Source organism: Andrena cerasifolii, chromosome 1, assembly GCF_050908995.1.
Source record: "Andrena cerasifolii isolate SP2316 chromosome 1, iyAndCera1_principal, whole genome shotgun sequence".
Classification (NCBI taxonomy): Eukaryota; Metazoa; Arthropoda; class Insecta; order Hymenoptera; family Andrenidae; genus Andrena; species Andrena cerasifolii.
In genome coordinates, this window is record NC_135118.1 from 6,205,525 (window position 1) to 6,229,672 (window position 24,148).

General features: G+C 45.7%; 1 protein-coding gene across 5 annotated transcripts in view; it reads left to right on the top strand.

The window, feature by feature from the left end:
* LOC143367303 (homeobox protein caupolican) overlaps window positions 1–24,148 on the top strand; it is a 121,567-nt gene that overhangs the window by 25,987 nt on the left and 71,432 nt on the right. The window contains exon 1 of one of the 5 annotated variants that reach the window (XM_076808974.1): window positions 8,973–9,835. The exons of 2 other annotated variants lie outside the window; for them this stretch is intronic. In XM_076808974.1, the coding sequence (XP_076665089.1) occupies window positions 9,788–9,835 (48 nt within the window). In that variant the 5' untranslated portion in view covers window positions 8,973–9,787. Of the gene's footprint in view, window positions 1–8,972; window positions 9,836–17,786; window positions 17,893–24,148 lie in introns of those variants that run through there. 2 more of the 5 variants (XM_076808983.1, XM_076808990.1) reach the window with 2 other exon arrangements.

The following is a 24,148-nucleotide window of genomic DNA, read 5'->3' on the forward strand; positions in this document are numbered from 1 at the left end:
AAAGTCGAAACCGCTTCGGGATTCTTTTGGAGGCTGCGCTAGGCGCGCGGCAGAGCCTGGCCGGAGGAAAGGAAGGGAGAAGAAGAGGGCCGGGGTGAACGAGAAGGCAAGAGAGCGCCGCTCAGCGGCGCAGTTTATTTCGGTCGGGTTAATTAGTGTTGCCTCGCGAGGTTTACGGTTGACATTTCGTTGGTCGTTCGTTCGTTCGTTCCTTCGTTCGTTCGTTCGTCGTTCCGCCGTATAGGAGGACGGGGAAGGTGAGGAGGAGGACAGACAAGGGGAGAGACCGGCTTTTTTACGGCAACATACTGGTCGGCCATACCGAGTGCTCAGGAGGAAGACGAAGTCGCCGCAAAGGAGCGGTGTGCATAGAGGAGGAGAAGAAGGAGAAGAAGAAGCAGCAGAAGCAGAAGAAGAAGAAGAAGAGGGCGAAGAACAAGGACGCCCCGGCCAATAAAACTGCAGTGCCCCTCGAAGGAGCACCGAAGGCGCCAGGGCAGTCTGGACCTCCCTTATTAGCTCCCCTCTTTCGATTTTTACCGTCCATACCTCAGGGTCCCCGCAACAACCTTTTGTTTTATCCTACGGTGTGAATATCGCACCGTTTTACGGCGTTCAGATTAGACCTTGCCTTTGTGATTCCGGCGCGGTGAGCCGACGATACGCTGTCGGAACACTCGTTCCGGAGCACCGACAGCCTTGGACCCGTGCACTCTGACGGTTAAAGAGGGTAGAGTACTCCCAAACACGTTCGCGTTTACTACAGGACATCCTTGGACGTTGTTGAACCCTCTGTGCTACAGGAAGCCCTGAAGTTGTACACAATTTTTCAACTGTCTCTTATGGGATTCTCTTGTTCGAGCCTTCGACTGGCTAAGTGGGTCTTCTTCGAAGTCTCCTGTACGCAAGGATCACCGTAGGTACATAGCTCTTTGCATTGCTTCGAAACAACACCTGTCGACATACCTACACGAAGACCTAGATACCACGGAGTCAGCGATCACACTCCATAAAACTCGGATCTTTAACGTTCTACTGTTTCTCATGGGTGTGGAACGTTAAGGAGCAGGGGATGTGGCGTCTGAAAGCACGAAGTCCCACCGATAAGTTCGTAATTCCGTGTTGACCGGGCAGTTTACGGCCCGATGGGGCCCGGTGTACCCCGATTTCCCTGTTTCGCCTGGAATTAGGTAGTTTGAAATGTTTCCCTCGTTAGGCCGGGGGCCGAGTGCTCTCTTAGCCGGGAGAGAGAGAACGAGTAACGAATTACAAGGCCCCGACGAACGGAAGGAGAGATAAGGGAGAGAGGGGCCTTACCTAACTGGGTCGAGGGTGAAACAAAGGAGGGACGGTGAAAAGGGGGACAGAGGAGATGAACGAGTAGCGAGGTAGGCGGATGGTTTGCTGCCTTATTAAGCAGTCTTATCGCTAGAGACAGCCTGGCCCGACACGGCCGTTTAACTTTTACTCGACCTGCAAACAAGTAGTGGACACACTGGCCAGCGAGATAGGGCTCGGCGAGGTACCCTCTCGCCTGCTACGAACCCTCGGCCTTATCACAGCTGAAAAACTTGACGGCTGTAAACACGAGACGACGCTGCAACTGGCCTCCAGATACTACCCGTGAGATTTACAGCGCGTCTTTAAACGGCGTTAACTACGCGGCGGGATATTTAAGCGTTGCTTAACAGGAGCACTAGCCGATCCACGATTCGTGGACCTCGCGCGTACTGTTCGAGGAACTCGAGCGCTCACCGTGCGTTGCTCCACGGGTCTTCTCGAGAACGAATCTCCTTTCGAGAAACCATTACTCTACGATTTCGACTCATCCCCTCACAAGGGATCGACCAGTACAGGACGAGCCTGCGGTAGAATCTAAAGTATCTTCATTGCTTTCGTGGGGCGGATGGAATTATCAGAGCACTTTGACTGTTCTTTGCCTCGTGGGTAATTCCTAGGTACTAATGTTTTCTGTGCTTTATTCGCTACATTTCATTCCCTGGAAAGGTTGATCCCCTGAAAATGTTAATAACGGAATACTTTATGGCAGTGACGTACCCAGAGAACCCCAAGTGGAGGGAAAGAAAACTAGATTTTAGTCTTTAGAAAAATTTCTATAATCACCTAATGAATTTTATTCAATTTGCATTGATAATATTATCATCCCTTCAAGTCGGCTCCCCTCAAGGTTAAATCCTGAGTGCGCCACTGCTTTAGGGTTCCTTCCTGCGACCATTAGGGGAGACCGGGGCTAGTTGTTACAGTTTTCAGTTTTTTATTTGTTTTTGCATTATGAGTAACATAATTATATTTTCTTGGAAGAAAGTAAATGTATTAATGGTAAGAATCTATTACATGAAATATACAATAAAAAATCTATTTTAAAAATAATAAAAAAAACTACTGAAATCAGTTGCACTAATTATCGTCGTCCGTTTCATATGGGGACTCGTGTCTATTATTTGTGGTGGTTTTATTTCTCATCTGCCTTTTCTTTACTGTATGTTTTTTTTTTATTTTTATGTCGTCAGTTTCCTTTTTAAAACTTTTTAATAAAATCTTTTTAGGTTTTGATTTTTTACTTTTCGTTTTTTCCTTTAACAGTTGTTCCTGTCGTACGGATTCTCTTACTGGCGTGTTTCTTAAAATTTCTGATTTCATCTCCTTTCTTCGTAGAATCGTGGTCTTTTTCCGCTACAGGATACGGTCTTACTTGTTCAGAAGTTACATGTGGTTGACATGAGTTGGCAAAACTTGTAGACGGTTCGGACGTATCAATAATTATAGACTGGGGCACTATTATATTGTGAGGAGATTCCGCCTCGATTATAGTTTCATCTCACAGTGACTCGTGGTAACTAAAGGGTTAAATTAATAAATTAATTACTAAATACAATGTAACAACATGCCTCTTTCCCTCTGTAACAATATGCCGCTTGTCTTTTGTAACAACTTGCCCCGGTTGACACCATTGTGTATAAAAAGCTATAAGTCCCTACCAGTTTGGTGTATTCTCACGTTCTTGGTACGAATCTGCAGCTAAAGGAACACTGATTCAAACGTGGTATATTAATTTACATACATTTATCTGTCTGTTCGGTAGAAAACATTGAAGTACAAAGAGAAAAGTTACAATTAGTACCGAAAGCACAAAAAACTGTAATAAAGTGACAACGCGTGAACCTAGTACAAACAAACAACATACACAACCGTGTATGGTTGAAACACATCAACAATCTGCCCCTGTAACATCTACCCCCGGTCTCCCCTACCGCATTTCTTATGGATCCTTCTAAAAACACCCACTATAATTTTTATTTCCCTTTGTCGCGAGAGTTCTGTCGAATCAAGGGCAATTCACTTGCGGGCCAGTTTCACCGGTAATCCTGCAGCCACGAGACTCGCGTTCCGTGAGTTCTGGACCGTTGGGAGCTCCCTCGCGGCTCGATGCCGCCGGCAAAATATTTACCGCGCAAAGAAGATGTCACGGCGAACGGGGCGAGGCACCCTTTTGCGGTAGGACAGGGGTAAACAAAGGTGTACGCGCGAGCGGAGGAGGAACGGGATTAAACGGGTTATTGTGTGGTTTTGACGGGTCGCCGTGACTCCTTGAAAGGGAGTCGTGGCACGAGACGAGTCGCAAACGAGACGGGGGCCACGGTCCTCTCCCTCTGAAAAAGGGCACATTATGTCGACGACTGTTCGTCGAGGGGGCGTGATCGGCAGGTCACTAGGTTTACGCAGCGCAATAAATCATTCCAACGGCCCCAGCCGTCCCTGGGCTCAGGTACGGGGCCCTCTGAAGGGATCCTTATCTCCCAAGGACCTCGTCGACCTGTCAGCTAATCCTATTAGCGGCACTGAATCTTGCGCTGCGACGCAACTGCTATTTTTCCAGTTTCTCCCGAGCCTCCTCCGCGTCGCGCTACTTCGCTCCCTTGCCAACGTTTCCGTTTGCACCCCGAGCAACGGCCGAGGGACGTTTTCGTTCTAGACGCGACGCAGCGGATCTAAATAAGTACTTCTCTTTAGCTAGGGGTTGCAATCCCGCAAGACGGGATTCTGGTCCGCGCAATTTCTGAGTCCCGCATGTGTTGAATAGGAGCTGCGGAATCCCGCAGGACCTGCGGGACTGCGTGTGTAACCAAAATGGCGCGAACGTTGAACTATCTCGAAACGTGCAATGAGAGACGAGCGGCAAGCGCGATGTTGCTTTGTTTCGCGACTCTGCGCCCCTCAATTTTTCCGTCGCCGTCTCACGCGTGGTTCATCTTGTTTAAGGGGTCAGACCACCTTGGCCGGGTCAAGAAATACTGCATCTTTGGGGATTTATTTCTGAGCGACAAAAACACTTTTTTCGATAAAAATTTGTCAATAGACACACTATTGGATAATATAGACAATTTCTTTTCTCGCTTTTTCTGATGAACAGGTTTCCGAAACAAATTTTAACAGTAGAATATTAAATAAAACTAAGTTGTCTGTGGCCCGACAATTAATTTTCGATTTTTAATTTTTAAACTGAGTTATTATAGCGTAAATAAAATCCATTTGGTTACACACGAAAATAAGCTTTGCGTTTTAAAGAGCAGCTATTTTGTTACTTTTCAACCAATCGAAAAGATTAATCGTCGGATGATACACAACTTAGTTTTATTTAAAGTTCTATTGCTAGGTGTTTTAAGTTAAATATACGTTCAGATTTTGTTTTTCTTCAATTGATCTTGATTTTTACGATTAAATATGATTATCTCAGTAAATAAAGTTTGTTTCCTTATTAAATGGATATAGATTTAGCAACCAAATACTTAATCCCGCGGGATTGAAAGTAACGCGGGATTGAAAGTAACGCGGGATTGCAACCCCTATCTTTAACCTCTGGTAGAGTTCTGACAACATAAATTTTTAAAATTACTTTGAGTAGGGGAGAGTCGTGCAGTACCGACCGCTCTAAGTTCTTTTGTTACATCTTGGGGTAGAGTCGATAAAAATCAGAACTTCAAAAACGTGCTTGTAGTATAGATGGAACTTAAGAGGAGGGAAATTATTTTTGTGCAATTTAATAATAAGAATTGATAATTCGAAAAAGAAAAAAAAGTTGTAATTTCTAGGAAACGAAACATTGTCGTCCAGTACCGACCAACTATTAAATTAGTGGATTTTTAGATTAAGACATTTAATTGGTACAATACAAGATTCTTTTCAAATTTTATTTGTACAAACATCGCAAGTATAATACTAAATTAATATCCTCCTGATCTGTGCAATCGACGTGTGCTCAACCTTCACATTCGGTACACTGCACCCAATTTTTGCCAAATGATTACTTGCAAATAGAAATGGGCAAAATTTTTATTGAAATAAAATTTCGAATAACGAATAAAAAAAGTTAACTTTATTCATCAAATAAATTCTCGCCGTATAAAAACGTTAACTTTGTCCTTCGAGTAAATTCTCATCGAATAAAAAAATTAACTTTATTCGTCGAATAACCTAAAGTTAAAGGAACTTTTATTTGATCCTTATTTAAATAATTTTTTATTCATTTAATTCCCAACTCTGCTTGCAAATAACACACTGGATAACTTCTTCGTTAAATCCTAGCTTCCTGTTTGTTAGGTTATCACACCTACCCTTATTTACTTTATTTTTCTGCGGGACAAGGTAGAAGGAAGGCTAAATGAACATCTTATAAATTAATCTAAGTTGCTAACAGATTGAAGTTATAGATAAGAACAATTTGGTCTCAACTGGTTGACAGTCGGTACTGTGCGACAAACACGGGGAAACATTTTAGATCATGATATATTATGTACAAAAAAATATTGCAAAACTAGGGCGTTTTAGTAAATTCAATAAACTGGAGATAGTATACATAATAGAACAAAATTATTTACTCACATGAGAAACAAAAGATTAGCTTTGAAAAACAACTTTTAACCCACTGAATATCAACGTATACGTTTAATGCCTCAGAACATCGAGAGCAATGGAGTAAACAGTATGACCCCGAACTAGGTTACAGACAATTCTGATTTTCATTTGTTAATACAAATAAAGTGCTAATATCTGGTCGAAGAAGCGAGAACTAGCTTTGGTCGGTACTGCACGACTCTCCCCTACTCTACGATTTGTTTATCCTTGTCAATTGCGAGAATTAGCTGATCAAGTCTAGTTTCTTGACTGCAAGCGACATCAGAAGCACCCCTTCCGTTTCACCCCACCGCAATATTCATTTCCTCCTAGGTAGGCACCTACTGAAGCCGAGTCCTACTCGCTAGAATGGCACCGCGGTGTTCACCCTTCGATAGCCCTAGCGGTCAGTCAATCTCGCGCCAAATACACTCCCGCAGAGTCGTTCCTGGCGATTGTTCTAGTCCACGAAGCGTTTCCCGCGCGATTCGACTTCTGGCGTGTAAGAAGCTTGTCGGAACGTTTTTCACGCGTCCCGCATAAGTTTCCCCCTTGGACGTGCCATTACGTTTGCAAATCGGCCGGCGCAGCGTCGCGGAAAATCGTCCGTCCGCATTGACACGAATAAGACACATGGCCGGCCAAGCGTGATGCGAAGAAAACGCAACCATTTGCGCGGGCACACGGAACCGCCGGCCCGACTCGGCGCTGTTATTGCGGTATTTACGAGAGGAAGAGACGCCGCGCCGTGCGCGTCTCGCTCGCCGTGGCTAATCCCTCCCAGACACTCTAATTTGCCGGATAAATACTTCTTGACCGGGAACAGCCTCAGCCACCGTCTAATTACCCGTGAAATTATTCTAAACGGCACGGCAACGAAGAGATCCCCGTGGCTAATCCTTCCGACGTCCGCCGCTCGGCAGATCTCTGCGTCGCGCACCCCCTCTAAGGGGGTACTCTGGCCTGACCAGGCGTTTTCGTCGCGATATTTCGGAATTTTTTTACAGAGAACCCATCGATTTTATTATTATTTACTTTATTGCTAGATGTTTACCGATGTTTGGACTATCTTTACAAATTTTTTCAGTAGAAAGAAATTAAAATCAAACGCAGTTGACTGCTTTAAAGTAATGGTGAAAAAAACAAACATGGTGTCACGGTGCCCATGATTGGGCTCGTTCCACTGATCTGTTACAAAAAATTAACAGAGATTCTTGATCTGTATGCCCGTGGCTATCGTCTCTACCAGAATGATAAAAAAAAATATCGAAAATTAAGCAAATGACGGCGGTTTGAAAATTAAGTTTCGATTTTCGGACAATTTTTCAACTTTAAAGGTCTGTGAAAGTTTAAGAACAAAATATTTCATCATGATTCTGGTAGGGACGATAGCCACATGTGTGCTGATAATATACGCAAAACTTGGGCTGAGTTGGTCCAGCGGATCTTAAAATATCATGCACACCGGTTCAAAAAACATGGTTTCGAGAAAAATGCGTTTAAAGTTTTGCGTACAATTTAGACAGAAAGGTGGCTTAGGAGAGTAACGGTCTCTTTCTGGCCAAATGGTCGATTTTTGTGTTTTAAAAGACACAGAAATGCACCCCCACGACCCTCAGAAAGAACAGTCCGCCGAAACTTTGCCGAAATACACTTGCAAGAACAAAACTGTTATGCGTCGCCTGTCCCGCTCAGTGAACGCGCCGTATACTACCTATTCTGCACCCTGTAGCTCTGCAACTAATACGAATTGGAAAAAATCCTTTTGCACGTGTATTGACCATATAATATACCTGTAGAAAATGCAAAAAAAATCGATTTTTTTGCCCGTCAGACTAGAATACCTCCTTAAACGAGCGTCTTTTGCTTCCAACGGTTAAATAAGTGGGTAGGTACTTGATTTCGAGCTGAATAATTTATTCTGACCATTATAATAGAATCAATACATACTGGGATTAATATTGAAACGATTGTATTTCTCATTATGGTACGTTAAGGCTGATATAGAGTTGCTTTGGAGAAGAAAATCGCATATTCACCCCAACCATTTCCCTACAGCCTATTGAAACTTCAGTTTCACACTGAAGCTAAAACCAATAATTGTATCTGGGTACCAAAAACGTCTCAGTCCACCGCGTAGTAGAATACTTGTCCCGGAGCACCCCTCGGTTTTCTGAAGCTTACTGCTGCGATTCGCGAAAAATCCTACATTTCAGAATCCCCAAAGTACCCACTTCCACTAACAAAAATCTTCCCGGTACTTCGCACCCCGCATGTCTTCACCACAGGCCATATCATCAGGCTCCCAACAGTAAGTACCTATCCGGCGATCCACCCAGCGTTCCGAAGCTCATCTAGCCTGCCCTTGTACCCCGAGCGTCCGCTGGTTCATACCGTGACAAAGTTGCGAGGCTCGGGAAGCGTGGAAACAGGCTGCTGCCTGCTCGGCGATTTCACTGGTCGGACAATGGCGCGATATAAGCCGGAAGAATCTGTCACCCCGTTGCACTGAGCAAGGCGGAGAGGGTTAGCCTGACGATAGGGTAGGGGGGGGGTGGTAGGGAGGCAGAGCGCGCGAGAGAGGCCGGCAGATTTATTCAAGTCCCTCGCCGTCGGGTTGACAAGAGTAGACTCGCGTAAACATACTCGTTTCTCCTTGTTCCGCCGTGGCCGTTTGTCGAGCCTCGCCGAGCGCGGAGGGGCGGCTGAGGAGGAGGTGGGGGGGGGGAAAGGAGGAACGTTCGGCTGTATCGTTTCACGGTAGGTTTGCCGGCGGGTGGAGGTGGAGTGGGGGCGTCGTCGGGCTCGTGGGCACGTTCGATTCGAAAGGACGCCCGCGCGCGAAACGACGCGCCAATCGGCCTCGCGGAGCCGTCCCACGTGACACGCCCGCGGGGCGCGTCGGCGGCCCCCGATTCGTCGGCTTGGCCGCTGGCACGGCCCACCGCGGCGGAGTGGGGAGCGGCCGGCTGCTTTCGAGTTTCGTCCGCCAGAGGGGGAACTGGGACGGAGCGGAGCGCGGAACGGCCGGCTGAAGTGGTGTGAGTGGCGGCGAGTCAGTCGCAGACTGGAGTGCCCTGTGAGAGCAGGGGACGGACCGTACTACGACCGAACGAACGAACTCTCTATAACTAATCGCTCGTGACGCTTCGCCGTCTGTCCGAATGTCCGTCCCATCGGCCGGCGCGCCGCTACGAGCAGACCACGCTGACCACGTTCGCACTGCTCCCGTCACCGTTCTGCTCGCCGCGACCCGTGACCCCGCGAGAACCGTGACGCGTCCCAGCCAGCGACGCACCATCGGACCGACCGCCGACGCCGATAGTTCGCCACTGTAGTTTCGTAGTGCCTGTCGCCGCGCCGCGTGCCGTTCGTTCACCGTGCCTTTTGGTGAAGATACAGTGGGACGACTCTGTTGGATTCCAGTGCCCGTCGGTGGGCAGACCTACGGCCCACGGTTCCCAACCGCGCGAAACCAGCCACGGGAACGCAGAGGGGAGTGCGCCCGACATGTGGCCGCCAGTCGGATCCCTCGGCCAGGACTCGCAGACACCCTGATGGCAGTCACCGTTCGCGCGACACACCGCGACCGTTCGCCGCCCGTCGACTCGCTGTCGCGTCGTCCGTCGCCTCCTTGCCGGGAGTAGTACATTGACTTGAGTGAGAAGAGAGTGCAGTGCGTGCAGGTGCGGTTAGTAGTGACCCGATTCTTAGTTGTTTGCCTGCGAGAAAGAAATAGAGAAACAGAGGGAGAGAGAACGACAGAGAGAGAGAGAGAGAGAGAGAGAGCGCGAGAGCGAGGAGGGAGGGAGAGATAGAGAGCAAGAGAGATAGAGAGAGAGAGAAAGAGGACTGATCGTCGTACCGGATCGAGATGTCGGCGTACGCGCAGTTTGGGTACTCATATCCGTCGGCTTCCCAGGTGAGTCGTAAATTTATGCTTCCATGCCCGATATCGAAGTCTCCAAGAGTTTGTAGGTTAGGGTTACGTTCTTTCTTTGTGTCAACCCACGTCGAGCGCTGTACAGGACGTTTCGCGGGCAGATTTTAATATCGCGCGTGGACATTGTGTAGGGAATTCTGAATGGAAAATGGTAGATTTGTATTACCGAAACAGATATAGGTGTTCTGAGATTTTGCAGGCGGAATTGCGCGCTATAGTGCTTAGTAGGCGCTACGCGACAGTATTTTCAGAGGGATCTCTTTGAATCTGCTCGAGGAAACTATGGAAATTAACTTAACGAATCTTTTCTCGCTTGCATAGGTAGAGATACCTGTAGTCCCAAATCTCCTAACGTGTTTCGCAAATACGTATGATATTTTCATAGGGAACTTTTCATTCGGAGGACAGATGAGTGGCTTATAATAAAGCTAAAGCTTTAGTTTCCACTGGATAATATATAAACCAAAGGTGGCCGTAAATTTACATCGACTAACCCAGTTCTGGGAGCTGAAGTGTGCCCTAAAAATTTCCACCCTGTATATCTGAATATCCAGTACAAATTCGACCTATACCGATCTCACGTATTCCACACAAAATTATCTACGATCCGTTGCCATTTCTTCCTCGAAGACCCGGTATAACGTACCTAGCAATGGACCTAGAACTTTGGGGGGAATCTGACAATCTCCTTGGCAGCGCGATGCCCTATATTTCTGTCCATTTCTTAGCGATTATTAACACAGATCACTGTGTAATAGCAGTTAGCCGTGGATGTGGACTTTTACGGGGACTTTAAAACATCAAACCCCGATAGAAAATACATAAAGTTACGCAACCGGTTGCTTACACTGTAAACACGCAACACTGGCGCGTTGCATACACTAGCCCCTAATCCGCACCCGTGCAAACGGGATTACAATAACAGAGACACCGCGTCTTTTATTAACTCGCGTACACGTCTCTATCCGCGATTTACATAACGATACGTATCAGGTTTGATTTTACTCGCGACAATAAAAGCAGCAGCAGCGCACGTGAGTTCTTACGTGGTCATTCATCTAAGCGCGGACCGTACTCATTTCAGCCTGATGACCACTCGAGTTACTCTGCCGGTCGGCGGCTTTCTAAAAGTTATTTACTCCCTTGTTGAGCTCGTCAGGGTTCTCGCAGCTCCCGACTTCTTTGAAGACACTACAAACGCACTTATTAAAACAGAAGTAGTTTCGTTTAGCAGCGCACTGTGGCGTTTATATAAAAAGCTAGCTGGCGGATCGCTGAACGGCGCGCGCCATGAACCCGATAGACCTACCCGAAGCATCGGCGCGGTGTTAGCTTCGGTGATCCAACGAGAATTTTTCTGCCTTCTACTCGGCGTTTTCTAATCCCCCTCTGACGTGAACGCTTCCCAGAATCGTGGCTCCTCGCTCGCTTAACTGCGCCCGGCATCTGTAAGTGCGCGAGTATCCATTCGATTCGAATGGTACACAGTGTTTTGGAGAAAAATGCGCGATGGAGAGAGGCAATTGCTTTTTAGAGTGGCAGAGACAGATGGGGATAACGGTTCCCGTTCCATTGTCTGCGGAATCGTACCTCAATTATTCCTGTAACGATGGTCGTTTACCAAGTAGCAATTTCGGAATCATCGCTAATCACGGCGCCGCGATCGTTCGTTGTTCTTTGCATCGTGAAAGCGAGCAGCGCATTGTCGGGAAGACAGCTGGGTAATTAAGCGCTGCCCCCGTTATTTAGACCCCGCAGTTCTCCGTGTGTATCAGCCGCTCGTTTCGAGTTCAATTCTTCCACCGTCGTCGACGTGCTCGTCGATCGAAGAGCCAATGAAACTGCGCCGGAATTTGGGCGCGCGCCGCGATTAATCTAGCTGTCCGTTTTTCCACACCTGATACTCCCCCGCGTGTACAGGGTGGGCCGTTATTGGCAGCAGCGGAAGGGAACTAGTGAAATATTCAGTGGAAATTGTGGAGAAGAACTTTCCGATATTCGTACTCGTTTTCTGGAGAAAATTACAATGGAGAATCTCGTTACGAACCGCATGTTCCTTAATTGTGCTCGGAAATAGCACCAACGTTAAAACTATGCTGGAAAGACTGTGCCATCTTTGATTCATAAGAGCAGAGTTCTAAATATAGCAACATGGGAAGTACTTTCAACAGTTTCTGTCATTAATAAATCATAACCAGAGCCGAGTGTTTCGAATGCATGCATGAATGTATTCCTGACAACGTACGCGGCGGTCTAACATTAGCGCCATTCGTGAACTCGAGCAAGAGAAATCTGTATTTCTGTAAAAACAGATCTGCGTCGCTAATAATTGATCACCCCTTACGTGCACATAATGACGAATTAAGGCGACGTCGATCGGGCGCTCGACGCGATTAAACGACACGCGGTGAAAGTCGGCTTTGATTAAGTCTGGTAATCGGGAGTGAAATTTAGCCAAGGGAAGTGAATAGGTTCTCGATAGGTGCACCTGTTTCGCGTAAATGTTCACCGACGGCCGTCGCTCGCGAGCGCACCTCTCGAAGCGGGAAAGTGCGTAACCCTCGGTTCGGGTACCAGGAATCTTGCGAATCTTAAGCTGGCATAGGCTCTGCGCGATTCCGCTGAAAAGGGATGCATAAGGAAACCATTTCGCGCAATCTACCAGGTTTCATTTTTCACGTTTGAATCGTAATCGTTACTCTTGCGTCACCCCCAGGGAAGTCTTCAAAGTGAGTGATTGAACAGGCTGCCTAAAGTAATCAGCAGATTTATTTCGAGCATAGTTATCCACCGTCTGAAGCTATTACTGCCAGGGACACATTTTTCTTTATTACTGGAAGTTATTCGGTAGGTAGGTACTTAGCTCGCAACAGTCAAAAGTTTGAGAAGCAGGGGTTGAATAGGTTTCGAAAATAACTGTTTCAAACTGTTATATAAAGGTTCTGACTGAAAGAGTTATGAAGAACATTTATTCGGAATAACCGTTATAAAGAACCTAAATATCAGACTATATAAGTATAAGTTACAGTTCCTATATAGCTCTGTAACTTTTATTTTTTAGGTTCTATAAGTTTTATTTTTTAGGTTCTATAAGTTTTATTTTTTAGGTTCTATAACTTTTATTTTTTAGGTTATATAAGTTTTATTTTTTAGGTTCTATAATTTTTATTTTTTAGGTTCTATAACTTTTATGTTTTAGGTTATATAACTTTTATTTTTTAGGTTCCATAACTTTTATTTTTTAGGTTCTATAACTTTTATTTTTTAGGTTCTATATAAGTTACAAAGAGGTTATAGAACCGATTCTTGTAACGATTGTACAGAATTTTACAGTAAATGTAATCGCAACATATTACAACTATAGATTAGTCTGTGTAACCAAATTGTTTAAAAATTATTATAAATAAGTAAGCAAATATATATTATGTACACATTTGTACATATGTATATGTATACACTCGGCGGTATGCAAGGATCACTTGTATACATATGTACAAATGTGTACATAATATATATTTGCTTACTTATTTATAATAATTTTTAAACAATTTGGTTACACAGGGTAATCTATAGTCGTAATATTATGTGATTTCATTTACTGTAAAATTCTGTACAATCGTTACAAGAATCGGTTCTATAACCGCTTTGTAACTTATACAGAACCTAAAAAATAAAAGTTATAGAACCTAAAAAATAAAAGTTACAGAGCTATATAGGAACCGTAACTCATACTTATATAGTCTGATATTTAGGTTCTTCATAACTCTTTCAAGAACCGAAATCTTTATAATAACGGTTTCAAGCCCTGATTTGAAGTTCTATGGAAGATCGTTGTAGGTTCACTGTGATTTATAAGAAGTGTGTTATGTTTAGAGCCATACCTTTAAATGCCAAAATAATTATGCTAATAATGATTTAATCTAAATGGTGTTTGCTAAAAGTTAACCGGAATCGTGGGTTCCTTCGAGCGACCCTCATTAGCGGCACGTGGGAAATGTAATTTCTCTGCCAGAAATCGTCAATCTATCAGTTAGTACAAGCCGTCGATCAGCACAGTCGAGCGACCGCCGATTACCACAGCTAAATAGCTCCGTACACGTTCCTGCCGTTACTTAACCGAACTTTCTTCCCGCACTTGGCGGCAAGATCGCGGCGAAAGGTCTCGCCGGGGTTGTAAAAGGCTCACTGGTTATGTCGATTGGTATCCCCTAATTAGGGAATCCACGGTGGATCCGTTACACCTGCAAAAATCGGGCGCCAATCGGGCGGCCGCTGTAGCTAACCGCCTTCCTCTATTTTTACCCTAAGTCAGGGGATTGCCAGTAATCCCCTCACTATTTATACACGACGCGACGGTTTTTATAAAGAGATATATTCGAGTTAGCGATGCACCCGCCTCGGCGTAGGTATCGGGAAGATTTATCGTGCGCCAGGGTGTCGAGTTAAATTAATTACGAGGTGATTAAAATTCCTGCGACCCGAGCGTGTATAGGTATCCCGTGGCAGTACTTCCTCCCCGAACCTGGAGAACCGGGGAATTTCTTTTCCAGAAGTTAGAAACTCAGTGGAGCCTTTACATTCGTCTACCTCCGCCCAAGGAAATTAATATCATCCCCCTTATGAATTTAATTTCGTTACACCAAGCTAGTCGAATTTACCGTCTCTAATTCACTTAGCCACGATACTCGATACGTTTATGTAACGTCTAATAGCTCCGCGTACCCTCCGATTACGCATTCAGTATTCACGCGACCACGCGTAAGATTAAAGCAATCGAATTAGTACGACATTCCTCTACCGCGTTTCCTCCAGATTTCGCGGACACTGTCCCCCGATGTCCTCGCTTGTAAATCGTCGAGGGTCGCCCGTATCGGGGGCAAACGGGGAAAATTAAAATCTGATTTACGATCGGTCCAGCCGGGTGGCTGTATCGGAGCGAAAAGGGGTCGTCGAGCTCGTGGTGGGCGCAGGCGCGCGATCTCTGTCCCCCGTATCCGAAAAAAAAAGGAAGGAGCGCAAACAAACTGCATATATACAACATCGGGCGGAAAGAGCGCGCGCACGCGCAGGTGCGGCCGCGCGGATGGATGATAATAATACGGGCAGCTCCTGCCCGCATGGGCGGCAAGAAAGGTGCAAGTTGCATCGGGACGCGACTCGCATTGTTCCCTTTAACCGTGGCGCCGTACACTTAAAGCTCGGGCTTTCCCTCGTTTCGATTAACTTCGGCGATAAAGAGGGCCCCTTCTTTTGTTCTACTTCTCCGCGTCGAAGGGCGCGAAGTTCGAGGCGCGAAGTGGATCCCGCCGGAGGCATTGAGAATTGCAATGTCAGCGCGGTCGTAAATGTAACATAAATGCAGAAGTCTTGTCAGGGGATCGCGATATGTTCCTCGTCGAATGATTCTTATTTTTATATCTGCTCGTTCGAAACTGGAGGGAACCTAGGCAAGGGGATCTAGTGGAATAATTCGAAATCTTCGTAATTTGCAATTCTATAAATTTCCAAGAGAATCCATCGTATCCCGAAGGGTACCACCGCAGCTCGTTACTTAAATCGTCGCAGTGGGTACGCTCGGTCGCTGCGCCAACCACGCCAGGGAACAACGACACGGCGACACGGCTATCTTCGCTCGAATCTTAACCCTATCCCCGATCGACTTACAGCGCGTTTACACGGGCGTTCGACGGAAAATGGAACTAAAGGACCGTCGGTGCCGGGAGTTGCAGATAATGGAGGAAAAACAGTGTCCTTAATTGCGCAGTGGATCGGTCTAAACGCCGCTCGTCTAACTAACGTCGCACGGCTCGCGAATGCTTGACGACCGCGTCGCCAATTCCCCCGTCGCGCGCGGGGCAATAAATATTTTACGCGGATCATTTCCACGGAAACGCGGGTAACGATAATTGGAGTTTATAGCCTACTTACGTGAATTTATAATACCGGCCGTCGCGGTCTACGACTGGGCCGAATCGTAAAACTCGCGATTACAGATTAGGCAGTTAATATATTTACTGCCACCAGGGGACTCCAGTAGTAATTCCACTTGTTCCGATCGTTCTCTCCTCGCGGCTTCTTGCCCTCCCCTGCCGCTAGTTTTTTTCGAGCTCGTGGACGTTACAGCGCGTTAAACGATAGCAGCGCTTAACTCTTCGTTCGGGAACGTCAGGTTTATCGTACGGACGATTGAAAGGAGCGTCCTGCGCGAGCTTTCCTAATTAAGGAGACCCCGGTGAAATTACTGCGCGCGCGTTATTATGTGCTGTACCCTCCTTTATGAAGTCTCCGCGCTCTCGCGTTCTTTCCGCTGTATTAATTAAGACAGCTGGCTTAACGCAGAAGACTCGGAAAATTTCGGAGAACTTAAAGCCGCGTATTCACCTGCGCATTCAGATTTTTTGCTCGTTCGGAGCTCTGCGCGCGTTCGGCGCGCATTCGGCGCGCGTTCGGGGTTGAGTGAAATTTGCGGCGTCCATTTCATGGTATTGTTCGGACTCGAATGCGCGCTTTGATGGACCGCCGACAAGCGGATCGGCCCGAATGCGCGCCGCGCCCCGAACACGCGCCGAACACTGGACCAGCAAAAAATCGGTGCGCGCCAAATGCACATTCGGGGCGAATGCGCAGGTGAATACGCGGCTTAATATCGGATGTAATTCGCGGTACGACTTGCGTCGGCGTTAACATAATCCCCTCTGCTGTATTACCCTTAACCCTTAACTGGTATACTGTTTGTGGCAAACGTGACCGGTATACTTATATAATTGAACGAACTTACCTAGTGAAGTTCGATTAGAGTTGTATAAGCGCCTCCTCCGAAAAGATCAAATTGTAGTACCCCTACGATTTGATCTTGAGGAGGAGGCGCTAAATACAATTATATAATTGAACGAACTTACCTAGTGAAGTTCGATTAGAATTGTATAAGCGCCTCCTCCGAAAAGATCAAATTGTAGTACCCCTACTATTTGATCTTAAGGAGGAGGCGCTAAATACAATGGGGTCGTGGCAGACCCCAAATAAAAAAGGACACAGAAATTTGTAAAGTCGACCCTGAATCAACCTCTATGAATATTTTATTCTTAGGTAATGTGTAAAATAATAGAAACCTAGAAAGTTAAACTATTATTATAAAATTAATTAGAAAAACAGTTTACAAGCTTAGACAACCAAGAATTTTGCAGCGAACTTTGCGTGCCTGGGGTCTTGAGCGACCCCAAGATACCAGTTAAGGGTTAAACCAGCGTCCCGTGGAAGTAGAAACGTATTCGTGGAGTCTCTTCCCTTAATGACCCGTGCTCGAAAAAAGAAGCACGGTCGGAGCGGAGTTTCCAAGGGAAACACGGTGATATCCACGTCCCCACAGTTGGCAACGAGTGGCGCCGCTCGAAATGAGTAATGGGACCGTTGAAAGAAATCACTAGGAGGCGCGGTGTAGCGATAGAGGCGAGCAATGACGAGAACTCGGCGGAGGCGTCTTTTGTACCCGCTCCGGTGTCTATAGGGGCGAGCAAGGTGTTAACATAGATCCGGCTAATACGATGTTAATGATATGCCGGCGTGTACCTGCGAAGCATCGCATAAACGTCGCATAAGCGTTTGCGCGTCGGATGCGTTTGTATGTAACAAATTGCGAGTTACGCCGGTGTGACGATAGCAAATTAATTCACCGCTGACGGAGCGGGGTTAATTGTTACGAGACGGATCTTTAACGAGTCACGGGGGACACGCAGAATTTCGTTGTGGACACTCTTCGGACTACGTTCGCGCGGCGAAGCTACTGTGCGATTGGCAGTCGGGAGGATCGATCGGAGGGGGTGGCGGAAGGAGCGTCGAGGGTGTACCGTTCGAAGCCTCGGCTATAAGAATTCGTTCGTTACGCGTAATGAGAGGCAGCGATTGGGCCGCGTGGCTCGTTAAGTTCACCGTGAACGCATCGATCCTGATCCTTCCGTTATTTGTCAGCGGCGGCGGAACACGTCGAGCAGGCTCGGCTTTCTACGCGGGAACATCTGTTCGCCGATTATGCGTACGCGGTTGCGCGCGTAACGACGGTAATTACTTTTTCGTTTGCGGAATAATTAGTGCAAAGTTATTGGGTACCACTGTTCTTGCGGTGCTTGTTAACGGGTGAACGATGATCGCGCGTTAATCAAACTTCCAGAGTGGTGCGCGCGGCGTGTACGTACGAGCACGTATGTTTTGCCAATCGTTGTCGATACTGGTTAACATTACCGATTATGGCTGGCGACTAATGGGGAGCTGCGAGGATTACTCTAGCTAAGATCGATCGCTGTGCATAGGGGGGTAGTCTTCGTTTCAATCTGCAACCGTGTATTATGCTGCTGTGCTAAGCACGGGGACATTATCAGATGCTTTTATTAATTTCATTTCACGCGGCTTGCTTCCCAAAGGGGACCATTTAACTTTAGGAAGAGGCTTCCACTGATTTCACTTCTGTCCGCTAGTCGCATCGCGGGTTTATAATTGACGGGTAAAGGGGGAAACCAGGGAATGCCACAAAGCAGCTTTATTGAGAGAATTAAGTGCTTTGTTCAGAAACTTTAACGTTATAAGGTGAATGTCCCAATTTCTGCTCGTGTCCCCATTTCTGCTGATTTCGTATTTTTCTTATTGTTATAAGCGTCACGTTTGTACTGTAGTTGCAACAAAATAGTTTTAAATTATTTGAACATTTACGCGGGTATTGCGCGAGCTTGGGGCTAATCAAAGTGCAGCGTAAGCAACGAGAAACTTTTAAGATGAGAGGCACGTGATTTTTCGACCGTGTTTTAGCCGGTTGTGGTAAGGAAGGAACGGGGTCGCTATTGGTATTTCATAATTGGGCAGAAAATAGTTTTTGCAGTAAAAGTTCTTATTTAATAATAAAAATAGATATCGTATTGTGCTCTGGATGTAGATTTTTTTTTACTATTTTTTATTATTTTAAGTAGAAAACAGGTGATTAGGTTTAGGGCGGAGTGAATTACCGTCGTGTCCGCATTTCTACTTACTAAAATTTAAGAAAAACCAGAAATTGGGACATTCACCTTATTGCGGGGATATTTGAAATTTCTAACCCTTTGTGATTCGACAGTTCTGTAGTCCCATTTGCCATCAACAGAATATCCCACAGGGTTTTTCCCCTTACCTTTCAATTATTGTATCTCGATTGATAAAAATACTAATGATAAATGAGAAACTACTGCAGCCCCTCCAGAAGCGATTTCCCTCGAAATATCTTTCCTCCGAAAAGTTCGACGTAGGGTAGACCGGAGGCGGTATTAACAATTTGACTTTGGAATACGCCTACGCAAAAACTATTACAGTTAGAACAAAAGTTCTGATACGAAAATGTTACTTACTTATCTGACATTATTGAGCCACAACAGTTTCGCTGCATGCCAAATAATATCCAGGTTATTAATAAAAAATGAGAAGGGGAGAAAGTGTTACAACCGTCCCTGACCTCGGGTCGGTTGTAACACTGCATGGAGTCGATAGTAGCACAAATTTAACTCTACAGAATAAAAATATTTATTAATTTTAATTATAGTAGTAAATGAAAAAAGTAAGATTTATAATCAATTACGCGGTATCGCAATCGTGGGAGAAATAGAAAACGTTTTGGCTGGTACATTCTTCGTGCGATCAATCCTTACATTCAGCACCCATTTATCATTTGTCTGCTTGTGTTGTGCTATATGATTCCATGCAAACAACACAATATTATTCATCTTCTTTGTCACTATTCGGTTCTGTCGCGGTACAACCCCGACTGCCGATGTTACAATCGCCCCTAGCCAGGCTTTTGAACTTAAATTATAAATTTTGATTAACGAGACACTTAACCCTTAACTGGTATCCTGGGGTCGCTCGTGACCCCAAGCACCCAAAGTTCGATGTACAATTTTCAGTTGCCTAAGTTGGTAAACTGAATTTCTAATTAATTTTATAATAATAGTTTAACTTTCTGCGCTTCTATTATTTTATACATTACCTAAGATGAAAATATTCATAGTGGTTGCTCTAGTGTCGACTTTACAAATTTCTGTGTCCTTTTTTATTTGGGGTCTGCCACGACCCCAGTATACCAGTCACGTTTGCCAAAAACAGTATACTAGTTAAGGGTTAAAAGTGATCACTAACGATCAGTATTACTTTAAAAATGGCCAGATTAAATATTAAAAAATAAATAAATAAAAGAACACGTACTTGCAAAGGGAGTATTTATATTACAATTTCAAGTCAGTAAGGAAAAGTTACTTTAGGGTATCGAAAAGTTATTTTCTTCGCTATGCATGTCTATTGTGTATCTATACTGCTAGGACACGGATGCGTGTATTCCAAATCCCATTCTTCATCATATATCCAAAATTGTTGTTAATATCTATCATATGTTCTGAGATATTTAACGCGTTACAATCGCCTACCCCTGTTACTATCGCCCCCTGTCTACCCTACGTAATAATATGTCGATATCAAGCTCAAGGTTTCGACCGATGTGTGGGCGAGTCGTTTGGCGGTAGCTTATTTACCTATCGAGTTTAGCAAAATCAAATCCCCTGCGAGAACGTAACGAGAACCGTCTGGACGGCGAGCGGCTCGAATTCGATCCGAGGAATCACGCTCGTGCGACGAGACGAGTGGATCCCCGGTGCGCCTTTGCATAATGAACGACGCGTCGATTAGCCTCGAACTCGTTCAATTTACGAGCACACCGCCGGTCACGTCGCCTTCCCAGCTAACCGCGCACCGCTCGATTTCGGTATCGACGGCAAGGCATCGGTTCCGTGCGAATTACATACGCGAAACGTAATGGCAATAACGCGCGAATGCAACGGGGCGCATATCGACCGGCCGTGTAATTACGGCCCTGGACACGGAAGCGCCTCGATATCTCCGTAATATCGGTTTTCAGGATCGTGGCCTACGCTCTCCTCGTGTCTCCCTTTCCCTGTCTCCGCGAGCTTCTTCACTTGTTCCATCTCTCCCTCCTTTCCCTCTTCCACGATCTTTTTGTTCGCCATTCTCCAACACTGTCGCCACAGAGGGCAGGGAGCTCTCCCTTCGAAGGACGGAAGAGGGTTTTTCAATTTCGATTGCTCGATCCACTCTTCTGCTTAACTAATTCACAATTTCGGGGAGAGACGTAGTGGAATTGAAAGTTTACTTGTCTGAAAAATTTGACTGCTATAAAATAATTTGTTCAATTATTCCTCCATGGTTTTAATCAACCCTTACAGACACTTTGCGTTAACGATGCACGGAAGTCCAACCGTACCTATACTTCCCCGTGGAAATACGGTATAATTGATAATTTAACACTGTTTAGATAATGAAGTGAAATCAGTGGTTGCACTCTCAGTTGTGCCCGATCGGTTATAGTGGTTATACTGTCGCAAGAAATGCATATACGCTTTTCACAGCGTTGCATCGCATGACCAACAAGGAGGAGGAGATGGAGGAGTTGGAGGAGAGAATTCGGAGGTTCGTCCACTCGGTTAACTCGCCTTATTATACCGTCGTTAGCCACTCATACTTTGTTATTACACCCGGGCGCTGTTTATCCCTGCGCCTTGGCCGATTCGATGGGAGCACGGCGGAGGCCCGGCCGTACTCGGTGATTGACGGAATCGGCAATTACGGCGCGGATTCTCGCACGTACTTACCTACCGGTGGCCGTCCTCCTGCATCGAGCTTGCACGCAGCTCGCGGCGGCAACCGGTTGCCGCCGCTCTTTAAAAGCTGCACGTGTCCCCCGGTCCGCATAGGAACGGCCTCGTTGAACGCCGCGAATTCGGTCTCCTCTTTCCCGCAATTTCTCGGGGCCCAGGGGCCCCCTCCCCCAGGAGACGGCTGTGGGGAACGCTGATCCGGCAGGAATGTCGTCTCTTCGAAAAAACGATCGATATGTGTATCGCGAAGATTGAATTTCACTCGGGACCGACGCACAGTGGTCTGTCCAATAACAATCTAGCGGGACAAAAGGCGCGGGACGTACATAAATCGTCAGTTAGGTGGAAATGTTTATTATTCCTTTGGAAAACACCGTTTACATTGTTCTACCACCCTTAAAACTTCAAAGTCAGCCTCCAAGGGTTTTTTGAAACCGAAATTCGCATTCTGCGGTTTCTTAAAATGTAGAAAGCGAATGTGAACTGTGTTTTGTAAAGACAAATTGTTTAGAACCGCGTTATTTAGAATGAATTACACTTTTCAGCCCCTATCATCACCATTTTTAAAGATAGAATTATTTTAATTATGTATAAAAATTATGTAGAGTTTCAAATATTTATAAAGCAAATAGAACAAAGCAGCGCAAACATTTTCAGGTTCCATGAGGTTCCTGGGTACCTAGAGCTTTTCCAAAGAAAGCTGTTGAAAAGTTCCATCATTTTTATGATTAATATTTTAATTCTGTTCGTTGGAAATTAAAGTACCCATGGCTGAAGCTTGATTTACTAATTACTTGTACCCCTGCAATCCACCATTCAAAATACTAGCAATTTAAATCGCGATACAATTGAGCACTTCTGACATATAGCTGATATTGACGGATTCTAACAGTCGGCCCTTAAGGGGCCGAGTTCCGTACGTTTCGCCGATCGTTACTTTTATGAAATACGCATAAAGTTGCATACCTCACGTCGTTCCGACATCTCTGACTCGGTAGCTTGTGGTATGACCAAGATTCATTCATTTTGGATGGTCATGATTTTGGACTTTTGTCCCTGTAGACCATCAATACAGACCAGACGACTGTGCGACGCGCAGCAGTCGGCCGAGCTGAAACCCTTTCTTCGCGATATCAAGTGCCACTACAACAAACATTCTCTAACGTTAGAATTTCGCCGATTTCAAGCCGAGGACATTTCGCTTTATTAACCGCCGGAGTCTTTTCTGCGATACCCGTCCTCTGTTTGCTGCACAAACATGTGATCGTGGGATTTTGATGTGTAACCCATCAAGGGGACGGGGGGTTAAATCGTAGTAATGGAATTAATTGATCCTTGTCTAGAACACTGGGCGTGTGGCAGAGGGTAGTTTTCCGCACCGACCATTTCGATCCTCTCGCCCTGACAGTAATATTTTTTCATATGCCCCGTTCACGGCGGCGGCTTTCAGAAGGGGATCGAGCAGAAGGAGTGGCGGTAGCCTCGCCAGGGAAAATATGAGAACGAGAAGGGGATAGAGGGTTCGTAGAGGGGACCGAGAGAGTCGCCTCGCGTTTGTCTTTCACGGGTTGAATGATATCGCTCGGCGGAGTAAATAAAGCTTGAAGCGCGCGGGCCTTTGAGATGATTTTCCCGGCGCGGCCGCGAAATTCCTCGTAAAAATTTAGCCGCTCGGTGAGAAACGGTTCGGCGGGCCGCATAAAAATACCACCGGCCTCCCCGTCACTCGCGCGGTTAACGTTCACGCCTTCTTAACGTCGAGTTACTGCCGCTTTAACGGACTCTTTAGAGCTTCAAATAGATCTCCGTCGGCCCCCGACGCTCTCTCTCTCTCGCATCCTTTCCCATCTAGACGTTTTTAAAGCCGCGCTCACGAAACTGCCCCCTTAGCCCGGAGGTAATTAACGTTAAATTGTTGCCGTCGTTACTATACGACGTCTCGCCCTTGCCATCTGGTTCCCGTCGTCGTTCACGGAGCAGGGACAGAAATCACGACTCTTTCGTTTTCGACTTTACTGCCGCATCTTTTCGCCGGGACCATTGTTACGACCTTGTTTATACCGCTGACGAACCGGGCGTCGCGATGCAGCTTCTATAAATAAGAAATGCGGCTACCAAATTTGGATTTCGCTGGAACTTGTTCTTACGGGCGAACAAAGAGCGTGGGACAGTGTACTCGAATTTTTGTGGCTATGATTAAGGGGGTAGGTTACCCTCGATAGCCCTGAAAAAGACCCTTTTTCAAACGCAAATTGTAAAATGATAAATAACAGTAGAGAGAACGTTTTTTTCCATTTTAATCGTTATTCTATGAGCTTTAACACAAAAGAAGAAAAGTCTAAATATCTCTATGTATATAACAGTTGTGAGTGAAAACGTAAAGACGTGTACCCGGTGTACCGTTTGATGGTGAACATAAAATCTCGAAAACCGCTCCAACGATTTGATTGAAAATTTAATCAGAGATGCAGAAAACCATTCTCTACGATGTGTCGGAAGCAGATTTTCGAGAAAAAAAATAATACAATTTTTATGTTGAAAAATACGATTTTATCGATTTCTTGTATGAAAAATATTTTTTATCTTTTTTTTAAGAATTCATCTCGAAAATCTG